We start from the raw sequence: 21,051 nt of genomic DNA, 5'->3' as shown, positions 1-21,051 counted from the left end.
TTATTAAATCTCGAAAAAAATTTTTTTACGGGAATTGACTTTTTTGGACTTTGGCATATTTTCGCCTTTCTCATATAGAAAGGTTATGCAATCACTCTAAAAATCGTCAACCTAATCCCTAATTTTTTGACCTATAAAGGCTTAGGCAGGAGTATGGAAAATGGGGTTGCCACTTTAAAATCAAAACTAGTTTAAAAGTTCGTAACAAGTTGAAACTTTTCGGCAGGGTCCCCCCGGATCTTCCTCCTTGATCCGCCACTGGTTTAAAGCGATGTTTCAGTGTCGACACATAGTATCTCAAGATCTTGGCTGTCGATCCATTGTATGTATGTGCAAATCGTACTGAATATGTAATTTGAAATCGATTTCGATTCGCAATGATTACGGTAAAACAACGAAATCATGAATAAAAATTTTTCCTCTGAGTCTGTTCAAAAGTTACTCCTGTTAGAGAGAAACTGGCAAGGGATATTTCACTAATTGGAATACTTGAAAATGGCATTTTTTTACATAATGAGATTTCTCATTTTGGACCCTTCCATTTCCATGACAGTGTCAAAATGAATGTGATCGAATAAATTTTGGAAACGTTAAAGTTCATTCAACAAAACCGTGATACTGACTCGTTCTTATTGCAGTATATTAAATATATTCGAGATAAACTTAGTTATGACAGTTTTCAAATAAAGTGTGCATGGAAGAATATCATAAACAAGTCAAACAAAACATCTATGTAACTTGCATTATGTCGTTTTCTTCACGTATCTAACAAGCTTAAGTTCTTCCGCTTGGTTTAGTACCGGAACAGCTCCAGATCTTGACTGATGTTCATAGCGTTTATTCACCCAGAGTTTAGTAATGCATCTTGGAAATCCGTACCGTCGACAAGATGTTTTGATTGTCATATTATTGCGGATTTCCCACCTGCTATTTTTAATAACTCCTCCATACGAGACACCCGACGCTTTTTGTTATGTTTTCCATTTTGCATCAACTGGCAAACAAGACTGTTAGCCTAAGTAGCCAAAAGTTCGGATAATACTTAAATACTTAAAAAGTAGACTTTACAATTCTCATAAAGTTCTTAGAGTACTTTCAAGCAGCCTATGCTTCTAGAGAACTTGAAAGCTGCTTAAAAAGCTATTTTTACATTATATGGTAAGAAAAATTACTTAAAAGGGGAAAATTAAGCACCTCTCTTACATGAACTATTGATTGCTTGGGAGAACTCCGTGTTAACTACGTTTATAGTTAGCGAGTGCTTAGCAACGGCATTGTTAGGAAAATTCCTCTGTCAAAACGATAGTTTTACGTTTTACTCCACAATAGAGAAACATAATCGAACATTTAATTAACATAATTTCCATTGACTTGCTAATTATTTGAGAAGAAATCCGAATATAATCTGCATTCGTCCTACCGTCACCTGATTTTTTTTATTTTGATTATTCTAACTTGATTAAACACTGCTATTAAGAAAGAAAAACTAGATGTGTCCAAAATAATTTGGTACCAATTTTTGAACGACATTTTTGGACACTATTTATTTTATTCATCTAAGTAAAACTACAAAGGAACCTTTTCAAATACGTAAAATGCATAATCCTAAGACAAATAACATTATTAGATCATTAATCTTCAAACTACGAAGCCCTCTTCGATACACCAAAATCGACGTTCAATTAGCCATAACTTTTTTTTTCTGTTTAATCGATTTTGATGCAGTTTTTTGCCAAAGAACCGGAAATTATTCCAATTTTCGAAAATGCTTTAAAAATCGTATTCGGAGCTACGACCCCGGAGTAAATCCAGATTGCAGTGGGGTACCAACTTTTGGCCATTTTCAGTTTTTCATAAATATTTTCAAAACAACGCTAGAATTCAACATTTTTCGACAAGAATTTGTCAGAAATGACCTTCTTACATAATAATTGCACTTCATATATTAGTAATACGAATTGGCCAGTTCCTGGGAGCGGTTCCCAAAAGTAGCCATTCATGAGCTTACATTGCATATGCTTTATTATAACAGAAACACTAATTTATTTCAACAAATCTTGTCAGATCGTCTACTTAGTATAGCAAGCAATTAATTCAATAAAGGTTTAATATAGATTTGCCACTTTCTGACCAGTTCCGGGAATTCCGGAACACGGTTCCCAGGAAGAAATTTATTTTTTATGATAATTGTGGAATGCGGCACATCAAAAAACATCAACTCGATGATCTATGAAGAATGCAATCACATTCGAAGGCATCCGGACACATGTAGACACTTGATGACCAGTTCCGGTAATTTCGGAACATGGTTCCCAGGTCAAATTTTATTTTGATGATAATCATAGCATGCGACACATCAAAAAACATCAACTCGATGATCTGTGAAGAATGCAATCATATACGCAGGCATCCGTACACGTTTGGACCATTGATGACCAGTTTCGGAAATTCCGGAACACGGTTCCTAGGACAAATATTATTTTAATGATAATCGTGGCATGCGGCACATCAAAAAACATAAACTCGATGAACTATGAAGAATGTAATCATATACGAAGGTATCCGGACACATGTAGACACTTGATGACCAGTTCCGGTAAGTCCGGAACATAATTCCCAGGACAAATTTTATTTTTATGATAATCATAGCATGCGGCACATCAAAAATTATCAACTCGATGAGCTATGAAGAATGCAATCATATACGAAGGCATCCGTACACATGTGGACCATTAATGACCAGTTCCGGGAATTCCGGAATACGGTTTCCAGGACAAATTTTATTTTTATGATAATCGTGGCATGCGGCACATCAAAAAACATCAACTCGATGATCTATGAATAATGTAACCATATACGAAGGCATCCGGACACATACGGACACTTGATGGCCGGTTCTGGGATATCCGGTACGCGGTTCCCAGGTCTAATTTTATTTTTATGATAATCATGGCATGCGGCACATCAAAAAACATCAACTCGATAATCTATGAAGAGTGCAATCATATACGAAGGCATCCGGATACATACGGACACTTGATGGAGAGTTTCGGGAACTCCGGAAGACGGTTCCCAGGACGAATTTTATTTTTATGATAATCGTGGCATAAGGCACATCAAAAAATATCAACTCTATGATCTATGAAGAATGCAATCATATACGAAGGCATCTGGATAATTATGGACACTTGATGAAGAGTTCCGGGAATTCCGGAACACGGTTCCTAGGACGAATTTTATTTTTATGATAATCATGGAATGAGGCACATCAAAAAACATCAACTCGAAGATCTATGAAGAATGCAATCATATACGAAGGTATCCGGGCACATACGGACACTTGATGACCAGTTCCGGGAATTTCGGAACATGGTTCCCAGGTCAAATTTTATTTTTATGATAGTCATAGCATGCGGCACATCATAAAACATCAACTCGATAAGCTATGAAGAATGCAATCATGTATGAAGACATCCGTACACATGCGGATACAGGATGACCGGTTCCGAGAATTCCGGAATACGGTTCCCAGGACGAATTTCGTTTTTTATGATAATCATGGCATGAGGCACATCAAAAAACGTCAAGTCGAAGATCTATGAAGAATGCAATTATATACGAAGGTATCCTGACACATACGGTCATTTGATGACCAGCTCCGGGAATTCCGAAATACGGCACATCAAAAAACATCAACTCGATGATCTATGAAGAATACGAAGGCATCGATACAAGCGGACACTTGATGACCGGTTTCAGGAATTCCGGAACACGGTTCCCGGGTCGAATTTTGTTTTCCATGATGAGCATGATAATAGATGAAGGCATCCGGACATATGATTCTCAGTTCCGGGAATTCCGGAACACAGTTCACAGTACGAAATTTTTTTTTCAATTTTTTTGTTTTTGAGTTGAGCTATGCGGTTCATCAAAAAACATCTACTCGATGATCTACGAAGAAAGCAGTCATCCAGACACATACGGACGTTTGATGGCCGGTTCCGTGAATTCCGGAACACGTTTTATTTTTCTTTCGTTAAGGAACGATTGCTAATGGTCTGTGAAACCGTAGTACACAAAACAAATACTCTGGAGCAGAAAAGCATTTGTTTTGTTGCTCTTAAGCTGTGCGGATTATAGCAGACGCATGTGAGTGTGTCAAATTTGGACTCCTATCACAACATGTCCCGTAAACATAGACCTGATAGTTCGTTTGCAAAAACACCGAAGCACAGTGAGTTGGTGTTAATGCTCTATCTTTGATCCTAGTGCTGCAGGATTTGGCCAACATTTATACTATTTTTATTCAATCAACTTCAAGGAAAATGTATCACGTGAACGCTATATATATGGACTTCTAAATTTGGTAATTGTTCCGAATCACACTCACACTGGGCTTTGCTTGATCTCCCACGAGCATGGTCCTGCCGGAGTGTTTGCCTCGCCCGATACCGGGGCAGCCTGTCCTAGCGAGGCTGCCTCTTGTGAATCGGAACCGCTGAACATTCCGATGAGGGCATGTCCAACGGTGTTACCGACGGAGCCGATCGCTACACTACCAGCAGTAGCTGCGATTTGAGCAATTAATCCAAAGGCCTGGTTGGGAGCTACCATTGGTGCAGCGACAGCCGAGTGTGACGCAGGCTGGACCATCGGCTAACTCGATTCCGGCGAGGTGGAGCAGCTGCAACTGGTGCGGACCTATGTTGCGATGTATATAATTTCAAGGATTACCAGAGATTACCAATTACCAGAGATCATCAAAATGTTTTGTGGCTAACGTTGTAATTCAGCAAAAAAAACAAAAGTTAAATTGATCGCAACAAATAAAATCTCTTTCTTCAACGAATCGTGGACAAGAAAAATCCAAATGCCAAATTTAACGGAACATTGCCTAATGACGTCAAATAAAAATGCAAGCCTAGCGATCTTGTTAATACAAGATATTCGCATTTAAAAGTAAACCAAATCAAGTTTCTCATACTGTGGTCGAATAAAAAAAAATCCAAGTCTATGTAAACAAGCTCTGCGAAATGTCAAAAAAGTGAGGTTAAACATTTTCATCCAATGTTCTACAGTTAATTTGTTTACATTGCTAATGATTTTTGTACTGCTATTCACCACTTCATTTACCGCGTTGCCAAGAACTTAAGTGAAAATATTCAAAGCAGTGCTGCCCAAACGCACATTTTAAGTCCCACCATTCTTGCTGAGGCGAAAAAAATATTCAACATTCTTGCATATTTCAAGTTTTAAAAAATCATTAAAAAATCATGATACCTCCTAAAAATCTCATTTTTACGGACATGTTCTTATCAATGTGTAATCTTTCGATTAAAAATAAGAAAAACAAGTGCTAGGTCGGACGAGAAAGGTCTATTGTGGTAAAAAGTACCTAATGTTTAATTTTTTTAAAGTAGTAAAATGACTTAGTCATGTGCGCTATTCTGCAAAATGTTTATTAAGGTCTCCTTGTCCAAACTGTATTTTTTTATCGAAAACTAAACTAATGAAAGCTATAATCATCTCAGAATCCCATTAAACTCAGTTTGTGAGAAAATATTGTCTAATTTAGCAACTAAGTATATTTTTATTAATCACGAATCCCATTGAAAAGAGTTTATGTCATTAAACAAATATTCCATTATTACTTTTTTATTTTCTTGTTTAGTTCTGAGGAAGGATAACGTGACAAACCCGATAACGTACAAATGCTTGAGCCCTTCGCGACCATCCACGGCACCTACACGCGCGATCTCGCAAAAATGATAACATCCCGGTAATCAGGTGAACGTCTCAGCAAAAGAGATTATAACTACCAGAGGGAGCAAAAGGCTACTGTCTCCATGTATTCACGGACTGAAATTTGGGGTCTCGCTCTAGCATATTGTATCCCATTACTTTGACATATGTGTACCCGGGGAAATATGTGTCAAACTAATAGGCCTAGCATATGTAAGAGCGAGATGATAAATATTCAGTGTTAACAGCGACATGCGACCCTAGTAGTTATAATCTCTTTTGTCTCAGCGATTATAAATTTTCAAACGCGGTTTCAAGCGTGAACCTAACAACTCCCGCGCTTGCACGATCGTGAATCGGTCACTTCCGAAAGTTTCTATCTTTGGTATCGGCAGACTAGGTACATGCCTTCAATTAAATATTAAATTCTATTCTATTCTAACCCTTATGCAGCCAGTATTGAAAAGCATCTTGGAAAAACTGCAGTTATTCTTTAGTGTTTTTCTTGTCAACATTAATATTTGAAGCATATTATAATGTGTCGCAAAAATTAAAACGACCAGGCCTACTGTGCAGAGTTGGGTTTGAAGATGTTTCAATATTATACGGCAATTGAATTATTCATTAAATAAACAATTCAACCAACGAATCGTTTTGAAACTTGAATGAGGAAGAAACGAGGACAACCGCGCCGACCGTTTCAGTATACAGGGGGCTAGGATAAAACGATGAGAGTGTCTTTGCAAAGAAGGTTAATGTCACTCCTTTGGTTTTTTGGGATGAGACAGAGGTATTTACACCTTGACCTGGCTCATTCAGCCTAGGTTAAAGCGCCTTTACTCGCGCTCCTCCAAACTAATACTGACTTCGGTTTTAGATCCGAGTCGGTCTAGGTTCGCTCTAATATTTACAAAAGCCATATAAAAATGACAATTCAGAGCGACCCTAGAGCGTTTCCGATCCAGAAAAGGAAATCAGCATTAGTATGAATCTGTGCTTTAATCTTTCATTAGCCTTAGGAGATTATTTCGAGAGAAAAAAATATATGTGATTATTTCTTAGTATTAGTATTTAAGTATAAATAGATTGGAGCATGGCAGAATGGTTATTTTCATTCAGTTGATGACTAACAGAAAGGAAACAAGTGAAACAAAAAGATGATACATTATGACGATACTACATAGAAATTATGAAAGTTAACTCTCGGATGGAACCTTAGACTCCTGACAGCAGATTTATTGCTAAGTCTAGTCTGACTGATTCACTCTAGAAAATCAGCTGTCAAACCATTGTGGCAAATATGAATCGTTGGTTAAACCCCTCTCCCCGCGCCGTTCATGAAAAAAGGTTGCACACGTCCTAGAGCATGGCGCAGAGTAGATGCACAAAGCTTATAAAGGAGAGACAGGAGGAGATATGGAAAATTAAAAACTAGTCGGGACAGTATAGGAAGGCACTTATCTGTTCACTCGATATATGACTGGATCCAGATTCGGCCAACAGATCACTTTATTTTGCACGCACAAATGACTTGCAAAACGCATAGCACCCTTCGTCCGCAGAGCAACCTGCCACGTCTTCCGAATCGCGGATTGCGTTGAAAACAATTTTTTAGATATTATTATTAAGAAAGACTAATTTTGCACATTTACGAAAACTCCATCTAAAGGCGAATGAATTAAAAATGTTCATCAGAATGTACCGGGTCACCAATAATTAAAACAGAATTTTACCTTCATGTTTTGCACTATGGCCATGGTATTTACTTTATCGAAGTAATGAGTGGGTATGTTGAATTGATGTGAAAGTTGCTGTTTCAGCTTCTTTATATTTGTCGCTATCTTATTGCGAGGCGTTCCGAGATATAAAAACATTATCTCTGTTTGTAGATATATCATCATCAAACATAACACGAACACTTGCGCAAATCGTAGAAAGAGTTGGTCAGGTGAGCCCATCCTTTTTAATTTCACATTTCGTAATCACCCAAGTGCAAAAATTTGGACCTACACACCTGACAACGCCCTTACGTGTGCTATAACATTATACTACTTCTGCCATCTTAAAAAACAATCGGAACCAAAACGGATTTTAGAGATGAATGAGTTCAAATACAAATATGTGAATAATGAAGAAAAATATGGTTCCGATTGAATAATGTGGATAAAGAATGGAACATTCTCACAGAAATATGTTGACCAAAGGATACAAAATTCGAACAGACACTTAGACGCTTCGTTACTCGTTGTGGATTGTGTTCCAACCTATACAGTGACAATGGTAGAAATTTTGTTGAAGCTGCTAACGAACAACATCAGCAGGCAATTTTCCAGGAGTACAACAAAACTGGAATCACTTTAATCCACCTAAGGCTTCACATTTTGGTGGCCTATGGGAGGCTGCCATTCAGTCGGCAAGGAAACATTTTGTTCGAGTTTTGGGAAACCGTACACTAGCTCACGACATGGAAACACTATTAGGGATCTCCATAAATGACGTAGCATTTTTTGATTGATTTTTGACACCCCCTCCCCCATCGTACCATTTCGTCAAAAACCCCTAAATACCTCCCCCCTGGTAATTACGTAGCTTGACGGTAAACCCCCCCCCCCTTGATCCCGCAGAAAAATTAAAAAAAATAAAAAGCGATGTTAGTTAGATGAAACGTGTAAAGCTACGTAGCATAACATGACCCCCTACCCCCCTGTCGTCAAACATCATCACAAAATACAAAACTCCCCTCTCCCCCATATAATGCTACGTCATTTATGGATGATCCCTTAGCGCAAATAGAATCCTGCCTCAACTCAAGATCAATCGTGCCTCTCAGTGACGATCCATCGGCCTACAACCCACTGACACCAAGACACGTCTTGACGGGGTCAGCATTCAAGGCCGTTCCTGATGTCGATTTGTCCAGTGGCAGCAGACACAAAAAATCCTGCAGGATGTATGGAAATGGAGAAGATGGCACACCGAGTATCTTTCAACTATTCAGGTAAGAACGAAGTGGTGCACCGGTACAGCTCGCCAAAAATCAGCTTGTTATCATCAAGGAGAAAAACTTGGCTCCCAAGCGATGGTCGATTGCTAGGGTTCACGAACTGCATCCTGGTCCGGATAGGATTACCAGAGTAGTTACACTACAAACACTACACAGAAAATTCACTCGTCATGTTGCGAAGCTCTGTTTACTTCCCGTCGTGCCATCGGATGAATCAAATGCCGCAGAAGCGGATCACCTCAAATAAAATGCAAGGCCTTTTAATAAACGGACAAGGTAAGCACCTGTCCAATACTCCCTAAATACTTTGAACCCGCTACCGGTTCTGTTTAATTCGCCAGCAGCAACCGTTCAACTCGTGGCAGCCAATGAAATAAAACGCACAAACAGGGATGCCAACCTTCCAGATTTCTCTGGATTCCTCCAGATTTTTAACGTCATCCAGACATATAGATTTATTTTTGTCTGATCCAGATTTCAGAGATTTTGTCCAGATTTATTCAGACAATATGAAAAATAACTAAATAAAATACAAGAAGGCTTCGTTGATTTTTAAACCACTATTTGAAAATAGTTGGGAACACCACATATCAAAGTTTTTTCGCTGAAACTCGCCTAAAATTTCCGAATTTTCGTCAGCTGGATGTTCCGGCAATCAAAAATGCTGAATCCCTAGAAATTCAAATTCAATCTATTTCACGGATTCTCTATGCTGAAAATTAAGCATTTGAAATATAAAAGGGAGCACAACGATAGAATTTTCAGTATGTCGAGACATATTTGTATGACAACCAAGCATATTCCATCAATAAAATGTACAAATACAGTTCATAGATGGAGCTTCCTAAAAAATAGCCCATCCAGACAATTCCAGACATTTTCAAAAAAATTTACAGATTTTCTGGAAAAACACTTGGCATCCCTGCCCAGTAAACGAAATGGCGGACAGGTAGGTTAAACTAGATGCTGGCGATCGGTAGGCTATTGAAACGTTATTTTAGGCTATCCGCCGTAACTTGCCGTTTACTGTAAAAGTAGTGTGGGTGCGCACAAACGTCACTTCAGATTATCATCGATTTTGGCGCGAGGGACAAACCGTTCGTTTCATCGACTGGCAGATAGCGGATAGTTGGGATGTTCAAAAATATGTTTTCTGAAGGGGTCAGGATGCTCGCATATGAAAAAGAATCCAGCGCCGTCATCGTCACCAAAATTCACCAATCATCGACATCTTTATAGACCAGAGAGAAGGGTTTCCGGGACAACATATTTCTGATTGAGCCACTATAACAGGAGGAATAACAGCAATGGGCAATCTTCTTGCCCGACTGTTGAGTGAAACGTCAGTGTCAGTCAATGCAATGTAAAACAGTTTTTAAGTTTATATTGAAAGTTAAATTCAAGTTTTAATTATGAAGTTATCTATTTAAATGAAGAAAGATTGAAATAATAAAATTTAGTGTAAATAACTTGCTGCTTGAGCCGCCGCCGTTTTTGTCGAAAGTTCGTCACATCTGCACCGTCGTCACTTACCTGCATTTGCCGTACGTGAGAGGGAATAGGATTAACTCACTTGTAAGTCTAACCCTGCTGCTTTCGCTGATCGCCGTTTTCGATAAAATACACTGAAAAAAATACAGTTTGGACAAGGAAAAGTTTTTTTCAAATAATTTTGTGTCTTGAAACCGGTCAATTTGATTTTTTGACAGTAGGTAGGGAACATAATTACCTACACACCAAAAAAATCTGAATTTTATCGTTGACGTAATTGCAAACTTGACACAATTCAACAAACCGTAATTTACGAAATGACGGAATATTACCGTGTTCCGCTTAATTTTACATGAAACATATACTTTACATGCGCAATGACATAAAATTACACTTCCTACCATTCAGAATAAACGCTGTATGTGGAGTAAAATTACATGATTTACGAAATTAAACGTCATGTAAAATTAAAATCAAACGTAAAATTAAGTCATTTTTGATGCTCGTATATGTCAGGGTCAGGAGACGTAAATTTACACTATTTTTTCTAGGTGTGTAGGATAAAGTGCCTATTTTCACCATACTAAGCAGGGTGCCTCACTAATTCATTAATTTCTCGGCCTACAATCAATGGAATGCGAATAAAATTGACAACAACAGCTTTGCTTATCCAGGGCATTTCGTTGAATTCAACGTTAGCGTTATTTGCAATGAATTCTATTTCGCCAGGGAAATTATTTAGTACTTAGACATGTAAGCAGGTATATTTTAAATTTTATTTAAAGTACTGATTCTGAGGTTAGTTGTTGAAGCAGTCCTAGCGTAAACATAGATACAATGGAACAAATCTAAATTTATTAATGTCGTTTTTCATTGAGAAACACCGGGGCAGTGGATTGCACTGGTTTTGCACTTTCAAACTAGAAGTGGGAATGAAGCACGTCTAGTGGCATGCTCTTCTGCTAGAAAATGGAACACCAGTGCTATCCAGCACCCCGGGGTTTTTCAATGAAAAACCCCATAAATTTATTTCGCGCGAAATTCTGCAAATTGGCACGAAGCTTCACGCCAATATTGCCCGGAATTTCACGGGGAATTTCGCAAGGAATCACAGAATTTCGCGCGAAATTTTGCACGGAATTTCACGAGGAGATTCGGGCGAAATTTCACGCGAAATTTTGCACGGAATTTCACGCAGAATTTCCCACTGAATTTCGCACGGAATTGCGCAGTATAGACATCATTCTATAAGTGAAAAGAGAAATCAATACAAAACTTTTCGATAACGTTAACGTTACATTCATCGAAGCGCGTTGACGATGAACGTTAAATTTAACTGAAAAAATATCTAATCGACGATATTGTGTTGAAACGGTAATGTTGAATTCATCGCATTAACAACGCTGATCAAATGTGTTCTATTATGTAGGGGAGAGAGGGTAACAGTGGATCAGCAGGAACTATGAAACATTCGCAATAAAATCACAATGCATGATCGCAATCGTCTAATTCCCTCATATTTCACAATTTCTAATTATTTACACGTGTTGCTATATTTTGGAAGAGATCTGCTAACTCTATCTCTTTTAATGGATATTTGTTTGTTTTGTGATAGCCAGAGTAAATTTGCAATGATAAACATTATTCCATCTTTATGAATTACCATTCATTGAATAAATGTTTAGTCTATTGCTATTTATAGCAAATTTTATGCTCAACATTTGCCGCGAACAAAGTTTTTTGGTAACTACTCATGGTTCTGTGTGATTTCACAATTTTCATGAATAGACCCATTGGGTAACTGTGAAACGATGGCGTATGGGGAACAGTGATTTTTGTTTGTTTTTGTGGTCTGTCTCAAAATGTCAATGGGTTCCGATTTTCCACACTAAATACTACTCATATAGTGCAGAATTAGTAAATTTGGCCAAATTTTGTAGAAATTGTCTCTTATTTCAGGATTGCAGCTAATATGCATATATGGTGGTTCGATGTTACGCGATGATATAGTGGATTCTTTCGTAAACAAACGATTTTCGCCTCAATATAACTTTAATTCAAAGCGTTAGGATCATTCTTCGTCAAAACAAAAGAATAAAATTTATAAGTAGAATATTTCACTATAGATGACATCGTGTTTCATAGTTCCTACCCATGGGGCACACTGATACATTTTACCACCAACTGTTTATTATCCAAAAAATGTTATTTCCCGTGAATTTTACCAGCTGGAAAAAATATATGTATTAGTTAACAACATAGTGGCACTATGTATCACTTTTGATTACACAAATAACATGTATTATCATCAAAATTAAATTGTAGAAAAAATGTGTTTCATTGTTACCCTCTCTCCCCTATTCACGGAGGAAAATTGTCAAGAGAATACTATAATGGATCGATCTGCACTGAGCTACAAATTTTTCGGACTGGAAATCTTCGTAATAAATGAATACTTAGATTTGATAAGCATTTCTAAATGTTCTAATTACTTTGTTTTAAGTATCAAGGCAAATTGGACAAAATACACCTGGTCGTGTGACCAGAGGAAATCATTGAGTAGTACAGGTTCACTATTACCAAAATTTAATTTATAGTGGCCCGTTGAGGCGAATAATGCACTATCAAAATAACCACTGTGGTGCAATACTGATCATAATAGCATTTTTTATTATGATTATAGAGGTTTCAATCATAGAGTCATTCATCTCTTTCTTCAGGTTAGAAAAATCTCATTAGAAAAATCCCTAAAACCCTATGTGCGGGGTTGGTACTCAGCGGAACCCAGATTAGCTGCGTACAAGGCAATCGTTTTACCAACTACGCTTTGTCCGCCCCCATTTAATAGCAATGCCATATAGACCCATTAAGAGTCATGTGAGTAAATTCCGATTGTGACTATTAAAATGTCGTGGAATCGTGGGACGCGAACGTTTTTTTCGAACTATACGAAACTGACATGCGTTTTCATGAAATGCACAAAACCAATTAGTTCCCACTATAAATCAACAACTCATTCCTAATTTTTCAGCAAAATTCATAAACTGAAAATGCAAATGGACGAGGCTAATGCTTCAGTACCAACACGCTATATACCCATACAAAAGACAAGGCTCGACATTCGATATCACATTTCATTCATTTTGTTTCAGAAAATATTCATTTGATTTATAAACAAGTCCAATCCCACTTTACACGCGAGCGTGAATGTCAGCTCTATTGTTATTGCCACTCCATTCTTCCATTACTGGTTTAGTTTCGCATTTGGCACGTCCTGCATATTTGAACATCGCGAAAATGGAGACCGTCATCGTATGTGCTGAACTAGACGCTCCTGCGAGCTGCGTGCTCGCTTTAGAGGATGCTCATACTATAGTCGCATCATCGGTGTACATGTCGGGTAAGTTGAAAATACAGCAATTGTTTTATGGGTAATTTGTTGAAAGGAAGTATTTGAAAATAATATTTGGTGTTACGAACTGAATGCGACGGCTTCGGTGTGCAAACAAATATTGCTGCGATATAGAAATTAGAGACGTCTACGTTTTTATCAAATCTTTTGAATTCGCTTTACAAAACTGATTGACGAAGGTGTAAGAAAAAATGTCAAAATATTTGTAAACAGAACGACAGCTTTAGTTCTTATCCAAAATCTATTAGATGAATAAAGTATTGTAGACTTGCAGCATAACTGGAACAATGAACATCCGGCTTTTTCTCTGCTTCGTCGTGACACATTTGAAAAATATTCTCATCAACTGGTTGACCTATGGTAGCACAAACTGAAATGAAACGCCGCGGGCACAACTAAATCATGAGCAAATCGAAGGCAAAGTGCCTCTATGTGGAAGCCAAATTAAGACACGTGTTATGCCTCGATGGATGGGGTGGAACAGTTACAAATCATAACATCACGCCCAGCAGGCGGTAACGTGTTTCGGTTGATTTTGATATTAAATCTTGCTTCTCCCGCGCTAGTTAGTCCTGCAAAGTGATTCAAGAGAGGGGCATAGAATTTAGTTTTTTATCAGTATAGGGTAAGTGTCAGCACTTGTGACAAGAAATTCTTAATTATTCAAATATACACTGTCTGTACTGGAGTTAAGTTTGGCTGAATAGTCAGCAATTAACTTTTGCCAGGCTACATCACATAATAGCTTAAAGTACAGGTAATCGCAGATCTTTTTTGCTGTATTGTATGTTGTCTTTGCGTTGGTACAAAACGAAAAAAAAACAAAATAACTATATCGTGTGTTCAGGATCCAAAATAGCGCAATGAACTTCGATCACATATCATATGATTTTGTTTTGTTCAATGTTACATTACCAATAGTTGTCCTAGCTAATAGTTATTCTATAGAGTTGAAATAATAAAAACCTTCCACTTGATGTTGAAACAAATTAATAACTTGTCTGTTCCGCACAGTGGCGTAACAGCGGGGGGGGGGGGGGGGGGTTGGGGACAACACCCCCCCCCCCCGAAATATTTTGAAGGAATTTAAAAAAAATGAATATGTTCAACAAAAATATGCCTAATATTTTAAATGTAATTCTCAGTTTCATTTGCAAAAGTTATCTTGTGTGAATATTTCCTTGTAGGGGACGATCCATAAATGACGTAGCATTTTTTGAGTGATTTTTAACACCCCCTCCTCCATCGTAGCATTTCGTCACACATCTCTAAATACCCCCTGGTAATTGCGTAGCTTGACGGTAATTCTCGCCCCCCCCCCCCTTGTCACGGAAAAATGTAAAAGAAAATGAAAAACGATGTTAGTTATTCCCCTTTAAAAAAGCTACGTAGCATGACATGACCCCCTACCCCCTGTCGTCACACATCATCACAAATGACAAAACTCCCCCTTCCCCCCAAATAATGCTACGTCATTTATGGATGATCCCTAGTGAAAATTGGCGGCAGACCTCTACAACTCACAGGTATGTCGGCCCATGAAGGCTAGCTCAACCGCCGAGGACTACAACCAGTAGATCGCAGCGAAGCGAGGAGCTAAACGGGTCCTGGTATCGTGACAAAACTGTGAGCTTATTGGTTCGCGAAATGGTACCAAGAGAGAAATTTCGCCACAAACCTCTTTGCCACTTCGGCAAACAGCGGAATCAAGTACGTTGATGCAGCTGATCTAACAAGGATTGTGACGGCTTGTAACGTTATGCCACGAAACCTGGAGCCATGCAGTAGACGGCGTTCAGTTTACTTGTTAAATGAGTAACTCAGTACACTACACGCTGCTTGTCTTAGAGCCAGAAGGCGAGTTCAGAGCGCAAGATCGGAGGGTGAGAGAAGAGGGAAAGCGATGTTTCGAGAAGGCAGGGACTCTTTAAAACGGGAAGCTTAGCAAGTCAATTGCGATAAGTAGCTGTGCTGAGAAAAAGATGCTAATCCCTGGGGGATGCGTACTAAGTCGTCATAACAAAGATGAGGGCCCGTCGACACCAGCTGAAATATGCCCGGGTAAGTTAAAGATAATCGTTGAGGGTCTCTTTCCGAAGCACGATTCAGCTACCTGGTCACCGACACTGTACGGCGAAGAAGAAGGAGGTAACACAGCCGAGTGGCAAGCGACTAACGACGAACTCAAAGAAGCGTCAATGTGACTAAAATCAAAGAAAAGCCCCGATCCGGATGGAACACCAACCATGGCGTTGAAAACTGCGATCCTGGCATATCTGGACAAGTTCAGGATGCTACTGCTGAAGTATTTAGATGATAGCAATTTGCCCGAAATGAGGAAGGTACAGAAGCTGATGTTGTTGCCAAAGTCAGGGAAGTCACTTGGCCATCCAGCCTCGTATAAACCAATGCCGCAGTGCTGAACAGAAAAATGAACCAGATCCTGAAGAGCTACTTCCAGAGAAGAGAACTGCTGTACCAGACGAACAAAGTGCAGAAGACAATGCGAGTCGCAGCGGGCGTTCCTCAAGGCTCTATTCTCGGTCCAACTCTTTGAAACGGGATGTACGATAGGGTCTTGACACTGCGGCTCCCGGGAAAGTGATAATCGTGGGTTTGGTGGACGACGTGTCACTAACGGTGATGAGTGAGACATATGAAGAAATGGAGGTGTCGGTGATGGAGACAATAGATGCGAAAGAAAGCTGGATGAACGGAATCAAGCTGCAAATAGCTCACCACAAGACGGATGTGGTGTTGGTCAGCAACTGCAAAGCGGTTCAGCGGATACAGATCACCGTCGAAGGCATGTGATTGCATCGAAGTGTGCACTGAAGCAATGGGGAGTGATAATCCTTGTAGTTAATTCTCGGTAACCGACTGCTCATAGATTGATGGGAAGGGAGGGGGGAGTTGCTTCTCTAATTTTTACATGTTTGGTATTCTTAGTCCTACACACCAAAAATATGAATTTTATCGTTGACGTAATTTCAAACATGAAACAATTTAACAAACCGTAAATCACGAAATGACCAAATATAATCGTGTTCCCTTCAATTTAAAAAAAATGTACTTTCCATGGGCAGTGAAAGAAATTACACTTATTACCATTCCGAACAAACGCTATATGTGAAGTAAAATTACGTGATTTACTTAATTCAACGTCATGTAAAAATCTAATAATTTTTTCTATGTGTATTTGTATGACAAACATAAAGATGTCGATTCCATATTTCATTGGAATGTCTACTCTAAATATATCACCAAGAAGCCGTTTATAAATGACGTCGCGTATTGACTGTTGGTAAAGAGCGTGCCGTTCTTAACATGAATTACCGAGATAAAAACTAAAAATGAATTTCAGACGCACTAGTGGAGCGGCAATAATTAAACCTCATAACAATTTGTAATATGCTTGGAGCGGAAGTGTATCTTAGACTATTTTTTAGCTTTTTTGCGAGACATGGTTTGTGAATGGCCCCAAACGAACAATATTCCATATCTAATGTCATGTAACAACGATGGCTGAACAATGGGATTAAGGCCATGTTCCTTCTGGGCCGTGCAAAACTGAGAAGCAACATCAATTTAGGCACAGAGAACAGACGTCCATCTCAAGTGTAATCATAAAAGAATCATTAATACACACTAGAACAGGAATAATAGCTGGCACTTGGCAGAATAATTTCAGGGAAATTAGTATTCGTTAGTTAGCGATAAAGATTGTAGCAGTTGTCACTTTAATTTCGACTAATTAGTGGATTAGGACCATTTTCTTATAGCAATTCTTGTTAGATAACTACTCACACTACAACTTTCTCATTTTTTATTTCAATACATTTTGTAAATTGAACGCCAAGTTTTAATATTCATTTTAGTTCTTAGATTTTTTTCATTTTAAAACATTCATCGCCATTCCTCGTCGTATTAAGTACGTTTACCCGATCGTTTAGATATGCCTTACACAATAACAGTGAACGATGTATTCCCCTAACTCTAACATCGTACCCTAACAAGAGCCGAAGTAGAAAACTCCTGTGGATGTAAAATTGATGGAACGTTTGGGAAATTGTACTGATTAAACCATCAAAGTTGAAAAGGAAGACACACCGCTCACAGCTCAATTTGCTTCCTCACCACTGCGCTGCATGGACAAGCGAAAGAAGAAATAATGATGATACTTTGAGATGGGGAGCGTGGAAGGTTCCTTTTTTTCGCTGACTCCAATCATGGCTGATCGTGATACCCCTATGTCATGTGTTCATCGTACCACCAAAGCATTACGCTCTGCACGAAAACCAATCAAACCGAGGGAAAAGAAATTAAATCACGAATATACACGGTAATAATGATGAGAAATTAAACCGTTCAGTACGTGACTTTTGTGGGTTTGATCTTATTTTGTCAGTGATGCTTTGACGTTAGGCTGTCTGCTTCGGTTGTGGTGTAATAAGTTTTACGATGAATCAAAAGACAATGGATTAGATTTCATATTAATATTGATAAAAATGTGTATTCCAGTATTAACCGTTGGGTGTTCTATAAAAAGCACCATTAACGGGCCGAAAAGGATACCCTGGTACACGTCAATTAAAATTAACTATGACATTTTTCAACCTATTTGGATACTTTTGGATGTTGAAAATCATCCACCTTTAGAATATGTGAAAATAAACCGAATGATTGCATCTGGTTCCCGATAATCTAGATTTCCGAGAGATGTTCCAGTACAAGGATATGAATTGTAAATTTTAATAATACCCTAGTGATATAAGTATCAAAATTCATTAAACTCTCGTAGAAGTCTAATATTTATCGTTACGGGACCATATGGAAATTGGAACCTGAAAGGTCACTCGCGGCTCTATGGGATTCTGCTCCGGGATGTCTGTTCCGGGGTCAAATCACCAAATGGCTTCAAAACCATGAAATATAGTCTTTTGAGGCAATTCCATGAATTTGACACCAATATTACTAGTATCCCATTGAAATTCGCAAATCGTATCCCAATACTGGAACATTCCTTAGGAAATTCTCGCGAACAAGATGAATTCATCCTATTAATTTTAACTGCATCTAAAAGTAGATGAGTTTCTGAATCGAAAACATCCGACAGTGTCCAAATCGATAAAAAATGTCATAGTTACCATTTCGTTTTTGCAGGTGCATGGGTATCCTTGTCAGCCTGATACGGGGTAAAAAAGTTTATAGAAACGCTGCTTCAGGCCCCCGTTTTCCTAATCAACTAACGGTGATGAGTGAGACATTTGAAGAAATGGAGGTGTCGGTGACGGAGACAATAGATGCGAAAGAAAGCTGGATGAACGGGGTCAAGCTGCAAATAGCTCACCACAAGACGGATGTGGTGTTGGTCAGCAACTGCAAAGCGGTTCAGCGGATACAGATCACCGTCGAAGGCATGTGATTGCATCGAAGTGTGCACTGAAGCAATGGGGAGTGATAATCCTTGTAGTTAATTCTCGGTAACCGACTGCTCATAGTTTGATGGGAAGGGGGGGGGGGGGGGGGGTTAGTTTCCATGAATTTGACACCAATATTACTAGTATCCCATCGAAATTCGCAAATTCGTTCCCAATACTGGAACATTCCTCAGGAAACTCTCGCGAATAAGATGAATTCATCCAACTACTTTTAACTGCATCTAAAAGTAGATGTGTTTCTGAATCGAAAACATCCGACAGTGTCCAAATCGATAAAAAATGTCATAGTTAGCATTTCGGTTTTGTTGGTGCATGGGTATCCTTGTCAGCCTGATACGGGGTAAAAAAAGTTTATAGAAACGCTGCGCCAGGTCCCCGTTTCCTTAATCGTCAAGTTTATTCCCCCAAAAGCTATGCTTGGTGATGTTCTAAGATGTCACTAAATACCAATTTCCTGCTTGGAGAAAAACATTGGAATTTCATGAATTGAAATCAGATAAGGTACCCGACTACCCTTTCGGACTCATAATGGTTGAAACTCAAAAGTGTAGGTAACATTTAAAACAATTTCATGGTGAACGTATTGAACATAAATAACTATTTCAACGTGTTTTCATATATTGAGCAATTCAACTTTAATTCTTCAATTGTTTCAATTTAAGTTTTATTTTTTGTGTTTCGAATTCATCTCGCCAGTAACTAGCACCATCTGGGTGTCTAGTTAGACGATGTATCTAAACTAGTACCCAAATAAATTAATATTGCATAATCTTTCAATTTTATGGAAACCATTTTGGTCAAATGGAGATCATACAACTGATGCATACTGAAGGACTGAAGTGGACAAGCGCGCAGTAGAATGATTTCAGGCACTGTATGATGCGAAAGGAAGCCGAGAACTTTGGAAGGTTTCGCAGTGATGTACATCGCGTGTTCATTGAACGATAGGTTTGAATCAAACATAACCCCAAGATCCTTCACTAGTTTTAAAGAGTTTTTTGTAAACAAACTTCTTTTTATTTCGATTATAGAGGTATAAACCATAGGGTCGCTCATTCGTCAGGCTAGAAAAATCTCTGTGCGGGCTTGGGAATCGAACCCAGGCGAGCTGCATATAAGGCAATCGATTTTCCAACTACGGTATTCCTGGCCCTAGAAAACAAACTTGTCTCGCCCACTACTCTGCTGTAGAGTGGAATATCACGAAGAATACATGTTAATCAACATCTTTACTCTACTTAGTAACAATAATTAAATAAATAAATAAATAAATTGCAAAAGATTTCTGTGATGGAATTATAGCGAATTAAGAGAAATGAAAAAACAAGGTTTGTTTGCATAACACATTATCCCTATTCAAAAGTTAATCAGGGATTGGCACAGGCAATCAATTGTAAGCAATATTTTTATTCATAGTTCACAAACTTGAAACTTTCAGGATAAATATATCTTGATAGTTACGGTGCGCCTAAGGCCGATGACAAGCTGAAGCGGAAAGCGAAGCGTTTGCGGACGCGTCATAGTGTTTTGCCGCGTTCGCCCCGCTTTTACTATGACAGTATTACGCGTTCTACATGCACACACCAAAGAGATAGGTCAAACGCATTCGCTTCGCTTACCGCTACCGCATCGCAAATCGCGTAAGCATGTCATCGGCCTAAGGCTTGTTCGCGACAAAATCTGAACATCTAAAACCCATAGATCAATTGAAATGTTCAACCAAAAAATAAAATATTTCTCACAGATAGAACATATACTGAAAATACATAATTTGTTGATATGTAAAAGCGTTTTCAATAATAGGATCGAAAAAAGTGTGTATTAGAACAGTTATTATGTGCGGTCCAAACAAAATTCAAGGATTGCTAATTTGGCTGCCTTGATTTACAATTTTTGGCATTTTTCTTTTGTTGTTACCTGCTGTTGGCATTGCTACTGCTCTCTTATCACAAGATTCCAAT

The 21,051-nt window shown here is 38.5% G+C and overlaps 1 protein-coding gene across 1 annotated transcript; it reads right to left on the bottom strand.

Annotated features, from left to right (window-relative positions):
- Positions 1–4,386: 4,386 nt before the first annotated feature.
- LOC131687407 (hemiasterlin resistant protein 1-like) lies at positions 4,387–4,653 on the bottom strand. Its single transcript, XM_058971488.1, has one exon. The coding sequence runs from the start codon at positions 4,651–4,653 to the stop codon at positions 4,387–4,389; it is 267 nt and encodes an 88-aa protein (XP_058827471.1).
- Between the last annotated feature and the right edge of the window lie 16,398 nt (positions 4,654–21,051).

Source organism: Topomyia yanbarensis, chromosome 3 (assembly GCF_030247195.1).
Source record: "Topomyia yanbarensis strain Yona2022 chromosome 3, ASM3024719v1, whole genome shotgun sequence".
In the NCBI taxonomy this organism is placed as follows: domain Eukaryota; kingdom Metazoa; phylum Arthropoda; class Insecta; order Diptera; family Culicidae; genus Topomyia; species Topomyia yanbarensis.
The sequence above is the reverse complement of the archived record's forward strand: the minus strand, read 5'-3'. Positions and strand labels throughout refer to the sequence as shown.

Excerpts from the sequence above, each read along its gene's own strand:
- LOC131687407 (XM_058971488.1), bottom strand. The coding sequence starts at position 4,653 with ATGGTCCAGCCTGCGTCACACTCGGCTGTCGCTGCACCAATGGTAGCT.